This window comes from Zootermopsis nevadensis, unplaced genomic scaffold (assembly GCF_977971745.1).
Source record: "Zootermopsis nevadensis isolate Lab colony 2312 unplaced genomic scaffold, Znev_1.0 Znev_ptg000031l, whole genome shotgun sequence".
Classification (NCBI taxonomy): Eukaryota; Metazoa; Arthropoda; class Insecta; order Blattodea; family Termopsidae; genus Zootermopsis; species Zootermopsis nevadensis.
In genome coordinates this window covers 1,378,703-1,391,397 of record NW_028259163.1, presented here as the reverse complement: position 1 = coordinate 1,391,397, position 12,695 = coordinate 1,378,703, and the positions used below count along the sequence as shown (strand labels likewise).

At 39.6% G+C, this 12,695-nt stretch overlaps 1 protein-coding gene across 2 annotated transcripts in view; it reads right to left on the bottom strand.

Moving 5' to 3' along the window:
* ed (hemicentin protein echinoid) overlaps positions 1-12,695 on the bottom strand; it is a 289,516-nt gene that overhangs the window by 142,047 nt on the left and 134,774 nt on the right. For both annotated transcript variants that reach the window (XM_087359442.1, XM_087359443.1), the window contains one exon: positions 5,858-5,996. In XM_087359442.1, the coding sequence (XP_087215568.1) occupies positions 5,858-5,885 (28 nt within the window). In that variant the 5' untranslated portion in view covers positions 5,886-5,996. The remainder of the gene's footprint in view (positions 1-5,857; positions 5,997-12,695) is intronic.

Here is a 12,695-nt window from a genome sequence, read left to right as displayed (position 1 = left end):
TGAACACATCACGTGAGTGAAGACGTATCTGAGCTCTAGCATCCGCTAAGGAGAGGCACCCATGTGAAGAAACAGGACAAAAACAGCAGAAAGCTAGGACGCGTTTGGATAATTCTCGGCTGAAAACCTTGACGGACTGCCAGAGTCGTGTTTTCCGACGCACAGCAGCAAAGGCACTGTCAACACTTGCCACTAGGAATGCGAGGACCGCGTGGTGAAGAATTTCACTCTTTATTGCGGTACAAATCCCGGGTAAGAAGTACGAAACAATAATAATCAAAACAAATCACATGAAGATGGGAACAGAATCAGCAGTCGAAACGTCGTGTTCGGGACAGCCACGATGAACATTTCAACTTTTGCACTTTGAAGCGGTTTAGAAAGTGACCAGAGGCTTCAGATTTAGAGCGCACGGAGAAGACACATCGCGATTTTCCATTTTGGCTAATGGTCCCTGTAACGACACTGGTCATTATTTGTGGGAATGAGTTTAAAGGAACCTCCCGCGGGCCGCGCTACTACACAGAATGCCCGGTGCGTAAATTGTATTTTCTCACACAATACATAATTAAAGCCAGGGTTGTCCAATCGATGGATTTTAGATTACTTCCTTGTTTTTCCTGCACAAAGTGCGATTCAATCTGACGCGAGGTAAAAGGTGACGAGTATATTTAATTTCGATTTGGTAAAAACGGAAATGAAAAATAATTTTATCGATTCCGTTCAACAAAAAAAAACATATAAAATTGTTACGTGATGTATGTACTACACGCACATCAAAATATCCAGTCTCCAATCAAACCTTTCACTACATATATGACTACTTAACCGAATACAAATAACCTTTTAACATACGCATGCATGAAGCGTTGCCTCCACACCACCCTACGCCTTTCTAACGTATTACACAAGTGCAAAGAAAATTTTACCATAACATAATACAACGGAGTCTGAAAAAAACCACTATTTTTTGGGCACAAATAGAAATCACATAATCCTTTATTACGTATTTATCGTATAATAGTGAGAGAAATTTTATTTTTTTAATATTTGTCCACCCCTGCGTGTCTCGACCCCTAGTAAAAATTCTTTATACTATTCCATTAGCCTCCTTCATATTTTAAATGGACGACCATGTCCCCAAAATGGGTCCAAAAGTGGTTTACTCGTAAACATTGTTCGGCATAAAGTAATCATGACCAGCAATTAGACAGAGGCTAAAAAATAATCCCCTAAGCGACAGCGATTTTTAGAAAGCAAATAAAATGGTACACACTTGTGTAGAGTCTACTTGTTTAAGAGGTATCCAGGCTACAACACTGATTAACAGCGAGAAAATAACTGGATTTACCCTGATGATAGAGGCAGCAGGAGTCTCTGAAACGTCGGTCAATATATACCAGACTACGCGACGAAACACCGAGAAGACAGCTCTATCCATATTTGTCGCGGCGAGAACCTTGAATCTCATTAAAACTTCGATATCGGCTTTCTAATTTGGATTGTGGGCTAAAATGTGCTGAAATACTTGATCCAAATCAAGATATCTGGGTCCAAATTTGCCCTTTCGTATTGATTGCCATGTTAGAAGCGACGACATTTCGTCGACGTGCCACTAGCCGCTGTAAAGCTCTCTACGCGAAACATAATTACGTGAGGAACACATTTCAGTAACGGTGGTCTAGCGGTCAGAACACTAGCCTTGTAAGCCTGGGGTCCCGGGTTCAATTCCCGGCGGTGCCCGAATTTATAACTTGTGTTGGGCAAGGCCGTGGTCTAGGCAACACGGAGTTTTCCTCCGTGGCATCCAAACAATTACTCCATTCACACACAGAAGAAGGCAATGGCAAACGACTTCTGGATCATCTGCCAAGAACGTATATGAACAGGTCCCAGTCCGAGAAAAGGATGGAAGGATCCTGTTCATATGGACCTGTCGTCAGACAGAACACTAAATAATAATAATAACTGTTAAAGATAAAATAAAAGACTGGCTGTGCATTTTCAAAAATAGATCCAGGAGGGTTTTTTTAGGAGAAAAATAAAGCTGGACCATTGCGTCTGCAGGCGTTGATGCTGACCTACGACCACGATCTACGCGTTACCCTCCGGGGTGACTTCAGAGGGTAGAGGGTGGGTGCAGGAAGACGTCAGCTTGCGTCCGCCACATCATCTGACACCTGCTCTCCTGCTCTTGGGAGAAATCGTGGCCTCCGCTTTGAAACCAACGCACGCCCAGCAACAGTAAACAACCGACGTTGCCAAGTTCACCACATAAAAAAAATCTTCACATAAGATGGCGACAATGACCTCTTCGGGAGTGGAACAAGATGAGGGAGAAGGAGTCTGTTGTTGCAACGAATGAAGCCGTTCTCCTGCTCTGGGCAGCGAAGGACAGGACAGAACTCGGACTCCTTCCACAAGAGATCGCCTGAGATTCCTGGGGAAAACTGAAATGGTTCCGAAGGCCACGCTGACCGGACGCTACGTAAAAAGTGGATTAAATCAGGGTAATGCTTGCTACAGAACCTTTCGTTCTCTCGTCTCCCGTCTAAAAGCGTGAAGATTAAATTATAGAGAAATATAAATTCATCTTTTGTTTTGTGTGGGTTTAAACCTTGGTATCTCACGTTAAGGGGGGGGGGGGAAACCCCACAGAATGAGAGTGTCTTAAGAAGAAGGCGACCTGAGTGAGATGAAGTGGCAGGAGAAAACTGCGTAAAGGCGAGTCTCATAATAATCGATAATTTTCGTAAGGTATTATTTGCGTGATGAAATCACAGAGAATAAGATGGACGTGTAGCACGCATGGGTGACATGATAAATGTGATAAGAATATCGCTTTGAAAGACTAAAGGGAAGAGGCTACTCGGAAGACATATGCATTTTTGGTAGAATAATATTAAAACGGATCTTAGAAAAATGGGGTTTAAGTCTGTGGATTAGATTAATCTGGATCAGAACACGGACAATTTCTGGGATCCTGTGAGCAAGGCAATTGACATTGTGATTCCATAAATTCCGGGACATTCCTTGGCAAGGTGAGCAACTATTAACATTTAAATAAAAATGACCCTATTTCACAGATTTACGGCGTGCAATCTTTGTGCTGGACTTTTGTAACGGAAGGTACAGCGAAAATTTGACGTGTTCTCTTCCAATTTTGACAATCTAACTCAGATTTTCGTGGTTTTACCAAGTAACTCTAGGCGAATTCTGGGTAATGATCGCCCGCGGCGTTTCAACTTATGATCAAACCCGTCCTAAAACATGACGTCATGTACGTAGACACTCGAAGTTAATAATGATATTTATATTTTGTGTGTATTTGAAGCCTTCTGCAGGAAAGGCAGACTTTGACAAGCCTATTGTATCCGGGAATGAAAAACAAACAAACAAACGAATAAACAAACTTTGGTAACAGTGCCTCATCGAAACTATGAAAATTACATCATGCTAAAATAAAGATTAATTAAACAATACAATTCCATCAAGCCCTGAGAATTTTCCTACTTGGTTTCATTTAAATATCGAGAGAGGCAAAAATATGAAAATGTTGAGTCGTAGCGTTTATATATTGGCTACGTACACACGCCACACTAAACAATTTTCAATAAAGCTTGTAATTAATTTATAAACTCCACTGCAAATTCCGTCGGCAACCGCGGAAATTTACGTTCCTCAAAAACATCGCTTCTGGTGAGACCAAGGCTTTACGGTAAAATTGGGGTTAGGGGAACAGAGACCTCTGTTAGCGCTCATCAGTCATACATCTGCTTCTGTTCTAACGCTGATTAAAAGTCGAACTAACTCGATTGAACCAAGTCCTTTTTTTAGTCAAGATATTTTCGCTTTTCGCCTTTCATGATGGAGGCAGCAGGGACATCAGAAACGTCGGAAAACTTCTACCAGACTACACGGAGCTACAACCCAGAAGACTGCCATCTTCAGAGACAAAGTTAATGGCGATTCTAAATCCTTCTAACTTTTAACAAGGCGGTGCCCGAATTTATAACTTGTGTTGGGCAAGGCCGTGGTCTAGGCAACACGGAGTTTTCCTCCGGGGGCTTCCCCGGTTTCTCCGTGGCATCCCAACGATTACTCCATTCACACACAGAAGAAGGCAATGGCAAACCACTTCTGGATCATCTGCCAAGAACGTATATGAACAGGTCCCAGTCAGAGAAAAGGATGGAAGGATCCTGTTCATATGGACCTGACGTCAGACCGAACACTAAATAAATATAATAAAATACTGAATCTGACAGAAACGTTTTAAAACAGGGTTTGGACACGCTCAGATGAAAAAAAATACGAAATGAGTAACTTCGTAATATGTACTGTTCATATAATATTACGCGGGTAACTGTGAAAAGCATGAGATGGGCTGGACAAGTAGACAGAATTTGGAATGACTTAATGTAGGCCTATTAATTGGATAATTGTAGTAGTGTTAGCCGATTATCCATCTACAACCACTACTAAAATCATCAATTATATCGAATGAAGCAAACTGAAATAGTACGCGCTATTATATTTTGGTTTAATTAATTTGCAGTCCGTCTATAATTATTCGCGAGATGACAATTTGAGTTGACAAGTGACTCTATGTGCTATATTGTTGCCATGTGCTGTAATCACGTCTGTTTTAATTGCAGTGAATTGTGGTCTGTGTCAATTGCCCCTGACATTATATGAAAATACCAAAAGCATCGCTTAAACAAACCAGGGGATATCTAAACATAATGGCTGCTTCCGGAAGCTTTGGGACTCGCCTTCTTGCATTAAAAGCTGACCCCCCGAGCTTTTGAAACACGGTGGTAAGTATAAGCATCACCAAATTCAGTAACTCCGCGATTTATGCAGACTTCCGACAGACGTAGTACGTTATAGGCCTATTCATACTTTTGCGATATATCTCGCCGTAAAGAGATAAAGGATTACATTTCTTTGTATGGACCCACGAGGGAAAACGCGTTGTAATTAGTGCACCGTTGAATGTAAAATCAAATAATTTTCGGTCAGAAAGCTTTATACGAAATAATTCGAATCTGATTACACTAATTAGTAAATTGGATAGCTTTAATATAATTAATAGCATGTCAGTTTCTAACAAATGACGTTCAACGGCATAATTACGTGGGTGTTTTCCGTGCGTTTATGTGACCGGAATAAACGCATTGACTCTTGTTTTCGGTATGAGAACAGACGCTAATTGGTCAATTTAAGTATTTATAATCGATACAAATGAGCAACTGTGTTAACATGAAAATGATACAGTTCAAATTTGGACTTTGCTCAACGTCCAAATACGCGTTTTGGGTGGCCATAAAGTTCAGCTTTGCATCTGATATTCACGGTTCTGGAAACAACTCATAGTAGCTTGTGCCAAAAGACACATAACCTAACATTAGATATTAATTTACCATACTTTCAGGGGTCTAATATTAGTATGACTCCATACTGAGTGCTAGTTAAACAATAGATGTCTTCGCTTGTTAACATGATAGGCATACTTCAGAACTTTTATTGATGAAAGCTACAGGGTGTTCATATAATCCGTAAATCTCCAATACGCTGAACAGAGCACGTGCATTGGTACATTTATCGGTTTCAGATAGATGGCGACACCGTGCAGACATCACAGAATGTTACTTCTAGATTTAATATCCCCTGTCCTCCTTCACGAGTTGAAATTTGCATTTCCATATTTTCACAAATAAACCGATTAGATATCGAACAGTTCAAAGCCGGAGTATCAGGCGTTCTTGACGAGTAATGTTGCTCGAAACATGGAGAGTGTTAATTACGCCAAGTCTAAACAAATCTCTGATCTTTTAACAGACTCAACACTTACCTTGATAATTTTTCTCTTGTAGAATCATTGATAAATGTTATTATAATCTTGTGTGGTGATGATGACTGGATCAAGCTGTTCTGAAAAAATCTTCCTTCTCGTGGCACTGCACCCTGTGAGCAGTAGCACGGCGTGGTTACTAAAAACAAAAAAAAAAATGACTGTAAAGTCAAACTCATAAAATGTACATAAAACTTAATGGCATATAACTGTCATAAACGTTTCATATTTTACAACGCTGTCCGACTCATTTATTTTTGCTGATAAAGAGCGTCGTTAAACCGTTATTTTCAAGGGCTTAACCGCATTGTCTCAGTAGGTTAAATAAAACACGTTCTTCAAACAGAGTGTCTTTGGATCATTATTTCATAATTTAAAAATATAATTAAAATTAGAAGATATTGTAGGTGCGTCATATTGTGATTTATTTAAATAGTATTAAAAATATATTAAAATTGGCCGTCAATCACAATATAAGATAATTAAAAGATTAAAATATCATTTTTCGTTCCTTATCGAGTACTCGATTTACATGTGGAACATTTACGACATGTTTCGGCTATCAATAGTGCCATCATCAGGTGTTATGTTATAAACTTTTTAACAGAATTACTGAATGTTACTGATTTTTTAATGATTTTTTAGATGAGAAAATTATAAGAAAAATGAAAACTAAAAATCATTTAAAAAACCAGTAAAATTCAGTAATTCTGTTAAAAAGTTTATAACATAACACCTGATGATGGCTCTATGATAGCCGAAACATGTCGTAAATGTTCCACATGTAAATCGAGTACTCGATAAGGAACGAAAAATGATATTTTAATCTTTTAATTATCTTATATTGTGATTGACGGCAATTTTAATATATTTTTAATACTAATTAAAATTAGCGTACTTAAAAATGTGTTAATTAAATCACATATCAATTAATATTCCTGTAAAATATTGAGACATTAAAAACTCAAATCTAAAGATAATTTACTTCAGACAAAACTTGAATTCAGACTAATACGTGTAAAAATAATTTATATAATGCTTAAAAAAAATTAAAATTAATAAACTCGTGTTCCGACGAGGCGTTGGACCCTTCAAAAGGGCGGCCACCCCAGAGCAAGTGAACTGCGTATTGATTGGGGGAAAGAAAGCGAACTGCGAAGTATGAAACGAAATCATTCTCCATGAGCTGCCCTCCGCTTGCAATGGCACGAGATAAGCCCGTCACTGTCACTGGATGGTTATGCAACACGCCGCGTACTTATTTGCCCACGCAGCGGTTCATAAACAATGGCAAGCGGACCGAAAACGACTCGCAGAATCACTACCTGGCCTACACAGAAGTGAAAATTCTGCTGAAGAAATTATAATTTCTTTATTTGCCAATCTTGGGTCCAAATATTTTCTTAAAAAACTCCACCCTCAACAACCCTCACGCTGTGTTCTTCCCTCACTCCACGAGACCAAGTTTCACACCCATACAACAACAGGTAAAAGTTACATTTCTGTATATTTTAATCTTACGATTTTAGACAGTGAAGATAAGACATTCTGATCTGCGTGGTAGAAATCGTTTCCCGAATCTAGTCTGCTACTAATTTTCTTCGTGAATGTAATTCTGGTTTGTTACCATGGTTTCCAAACACATTTCAAAAGAATCTAATACGGTAACATAACACGTCTTAGAAAGTGACGGGGTTCAAACACAGAGCGTACATCAGGCCTCTATTGACGGAGATCTTAAGAGAAGGTTTAAAATTCGGAGAAGCAGCTGAGAATCTTTTTGTATTCGTCTGGTGGTACCTGGAACGTAGAGATTGAAAACTTCGCTATCTCCCCCCCCCCCCCCCCATCACGGGTTAGACACCAACGCCACAGCCCTAAGAAGGCAAGCAGATGTTCTGACCCCCGCGTGTCACACACACACACACACAGAGTGGCTCCAGACCGACAGATGTTTCGAGTCTGTCCTCCCAACAGCCTTTTACGAGACGAAGTTATTGTAACAGCGCGGACAGAGACGAGCAGTGTTAACAGGAAGATGTTTCTCTCAGTCACTCAACTTCTAAGACTTTTTCGAAACACTGAGTGAGAGAGGGAGACATTACAGTGAATGGGCTAAAGGTTGGACGACCGGGGTTGTATTCCCTGCACGGCAGGATTTTTTCCTTCGTCACAACGTCCTCTATCTACCGTCGAGGTTAAGAATGCGTGGAGGTATACCTCCACTTTTCCATACGCCTGTACAGCGCGGTGCTTAGTTACGTACCAGATCATCTTTTTACCTTTGAAGATGGCTATCTCCCGAGTTCAAAACGTGTACAGACTGGTGCAAAAGTTCGTACACAATGACCATCCCCCCCCCCCCCCCCAGAAGGCGGCCATTTTGAATACTTCACGTTAAATTATATTTATGTATTTGCTCGTAAATATATTCGTAAGGGCAGAAATAAAATTGTAATAAAGTCAAAAACGCAGATAATGATATTCGTTTTCAGTTCCAGTGTGTCATGAATTTTTTTATCACCCTGTACGTTTTTTATGATCAGTGTTAATGACTTAAGTTCTTTGAAGACGCAGAATAGCAAACAGTCTGCAATTTTATCAGGGGAACCATAAATGGTATAAGTATCACCGTAAAACATCGTGATACTACGATCACGACTCTGTCTGTGGCTCGGTTGATAAACTAGCGAACTCCCCTATCGACCTTCGTAATTCTACTTCAAGCAATTACCTTTTGAAACACGACATTTACGCACCTTTAAGATGTACCTAATCACAAAATGGTCGTGCTGTAATGCGTGGGATTGGACAGAATCTGCTCTCTCACCCTTCACAACGAAAGTGGCCCCCAGATAAAGAGAAGTGAGTGACTGCACGGGGGGAGGGGGGATATTGATAAAAGTCTATGTAAACTCACACTAACAATTAAGCAGAACTTCAACCGAGCATTAGCATACAAGTGGATCCACTATAATACATCCTCACTGAATTTGGTAGCCACGAAAACCGACGCTAATTGAAATGTAATAAAAAAATGCAGTTAAGTTGGTGTAGGCCTTTTGTCTATATATATATATATCGCTAGAAAATTGTCCCTTAACAATAAAATTTAATTCGAAAGTAATAAATAAGATCAAATTTCTTTAAAAGTGTAACAAAGAAATGTATAAAATAATTACAATTAAGTAATGTTACGTAACAGAAATTTAATACAGTTTCTTATCTTTTTTAATTAAAAATAAAATAAAATTTATTAATCTCAAACACGATCTCATATAAAAGTTACGAAAATTTCTACCATTTCACCGATTATAGCATTATTATGATCGATGCTATGGTAAATCCCATAAAAACCCAAGCGTTACCATGACAGAGGTTATAACATTCACACGCATTCAAAAACGTGATGCCATGAGTCCCAAAAATCCCTTAACAGCAAACGATCACCAATCAACGAAGCAATTAATATTATTTATTTCCAGACAGATGCAAACATTGCTTTGAAATATAAGAGTTTTGTTTGATATAATTTTTTTCGTAATTGCTTTTAAATGTTTTATTACAAACTTACTCTGAAACACGGCTACTGAAACCTTAAATGCAATTGTCCAAAGCAGTTACAAATTTTGTTACGACTAAAAACAAAAAACTTGGTACGAGCGAAAGAGGAAACTGTCTGACAGAAGTAAAATTCCTTCTTAATATTCGGGAAAAGGACACCTAATACGTCACAAAATCTTTGTGCGTCTCTGAACAAATTAATCCAAAAGAACAGAGAATTTTTTTTAAAAAAAAGTAGTAAGCCCGTCCAGACTTAATACCAGTCTCCGGAGCAGGAAAACACAGGATTTAGACAACAAGATCACAGATCTTCATTTCTGTGCGTAAATTATACACGGAGCACAGAAATTCGATTCCACGGACCTAACCATACAAATTCTTGTAAAATTGAAAGACGAAAATGACCTTCATTAGAACTTCGACCGAAGCGTCATTTTGGGATAAAAGGCGATTATTAAATCTGAACGCGGTGTAGCCATCTGAACAGCCGACCTGAATTATTTGGGCGGAGACTCGCCACGACTCGATCTGCGGTGAGGTCACGAGGAAGTCAGATTTAATTTGATGGAAGACTGAAAGGTACAACACATTCCACTTGCCACGGTCAAAACAGAAAACAGGAAATCGAACTGTGGACACCTGAGTCGACGCGTAATCTCAGCGATAGTCTCTATCGGCTCATTTTAATATTATACTTCTTTATACCCCTAAGGTTAAGTAGTTTCGTATCTGGTAAGTCCCAGGTTCGATTCTGGCCTCAAAGGCTGCACTGAGTCGAGTTTTTCTTATTAAACCACAGAACTTCTACGAAAAAATGTCTTAAACAGACCACCATCTCACCAGAAGACATCCATTTTAAATGTCATCGCCGAAATAAACGCAAATTTCATCGACTGTTTTCCTGTTCAACTAAACAGGATTAATTCCCGTCAAATTTTACGGGCGATATGCTAGGATACTTATCGCTTATCGGCAGACACTAAGGAACCTTCGCGGTTGACACAGCGTCGTTAAATGAATTTATGAACGTACAAACAAAAGGTGTTAACTTCAGTCCTGAAGTTTCAGTATGAGATTTCTCATCGTCCCTAATTCCTTTAATTATGAACACAGCGTTAGGTTACCGCCCCTCGCTGCCTGCCACATGTAACCTTGACGATACGTGCCGTATGCTTCCACCTGCCAACAACCCCTGGCACGCGAGGGGAAGGTGGCTGAATCCCGAAACTCCAAAGGGGTTGGAAATAATTACTCAGTCATCGTATCTACAGAGCAGCGAAATCTTCTGTTAGAAGCTGGTCTTTTTTGAACGCATAATATTTGTGAGTTTCGCGTGATTCTCACTGTAAACAGCGATTATTTACTTAAACAGCCTTAACCAGTTGATCTTTGTAATGGTGAAGAGTTGTGTTTTCTTCGCGGTACGGTCTGAATTCTTAAAATATTATGTTCGCAGTGTGAGCCTCGTTATAAACAGCGATTAGTTTCTTAAACAGCGTTAACCAGTTGATCTTTGTAATGGTGAAGTGTGGTGTTTTCTTCGCGGTACGGACTCCCTGTTTAAATATTACGTACTGAGTGTGTCTCATTATAAACAGCGATTAGTTTCTTAAACAGCGTTAACCAGTTGATCTTTGTAATGATGAAGTGTAGTGTTTTCTTCGCGGTACGGACTGAATTTTTAAATACAATTTAGACGGGCATCGGCTTCAAAGGGCTAATCCTCATATCATTTAAAAACCAACGCCATTGACATCTATAAGTGATAATTTTTATACTCATGCAAGGTCCCTAATTTTACACTTCATATTCGTTTGAAAGAGGATAAAATAAAATTTTCTTTTCAGAAACTCACTCAGTTTACGTTTCTGCTGATTATAAACAAGGCGTTCAATATTTTTATATCAAACAATAACAAGCAGTATGGTACAGTCTAACTTTTTGCATGTGTCCGGTGTTTACTGAATGCGCGGTGGCTTTGGTCGAATAAAAAAAAGAGAGAGAGCGCTGGAAAAGGGAAATTTGGGCTTGTAGAACAGCATTTTAAGTCGTGAAATTTGCTTTTAAATCCAGTGCGTCCATCTTTTCATTATAACTTTTTCTTCAGACAAACAATTCGCAGTCCCCACTCCTACCGCCGCACTTCCCCTCACGCGCCACACGGCGGCCACGATTAAATATCAGCCAGTAGAGGAGAATCTGTGAGTTGGTCCTTTCCCTCGCTTACACTAGAATGCGCAAACACATTGAAGCTCGTATAGAATTAACTGTGGGTAAAGCGATTTTGGAAATGTTTGTCTAAAGTTTCAGAGCCTGAAATTAATCCAGCTTATGAAGTTATGGCAACATTTCTATAAAAGTCCGCGGTCCACGTACAGCAGATTAAACAACGGATGAACACGTGCGTGTGATGCAAAGGGCATTAGTACAAGGCGTACACTAATTATTCTTGATTCAGTACCGTATTACGTCAATTTAATTTCATATTATACAAGAATCTCCACCTAAGAGTGGTGAAGCGAAAGGAACCAAATACTGTAAGGATAATCAAATTAAGGAGTTCAGATGGGCGGGGCGTGTAGAACGCATGGAGAGGCGAGAAATAATTTTGGTTGCGAAGTCTAAAGGAAAGAGACGACTGAAAAGACCTGAAATTATATGGGAGGATAATACTAAAATGGACAATAGGGGATACAATGAGAGGATATGGATTGGACTTATCTGGCTCGGAATAGGGGGACGTGTGGCAGGCTATCCTGAACACGATAATAAATGAGAGGTTTTTATTTATTTAGTGACCAGCTGAGCGGGTGTTAGCTCATTATAAAGGCCTCTGCTCCAAGGAGTTACTTACTCTCCGCCTTGCCATACAGGTCCGCTGTGATATCTCATAACGGCGAAATATCATTAGCGTCAGGATCAAATTCCAAGCTGGAGAATCACCTATTGTCAGCTATCCGTAATGGCTGCCTTCTACATTTAAATGGATTTCAATAGGCGTACATCTGACATTGACAAGAAACAACTGTTTACATGGGAATGCTAACCACCTGGCTTGAGAGCTCAACAGATGGCAGCAGACTACAATTCCCACACTGCAATGCGCAGGTTTCACTGCGAAACACTTGCTTTGTCCCTACAATGGCGACTGCCGGTGATACAGTGCCCATGGTTCAATCCTGTGACGGTAAAGCCTTGTTACAGGTCAGAGGCAGAATGGCTTCGAACCACCAGCGAACGGACGGATGTACTTTGAAATGTATTACGCTATTTT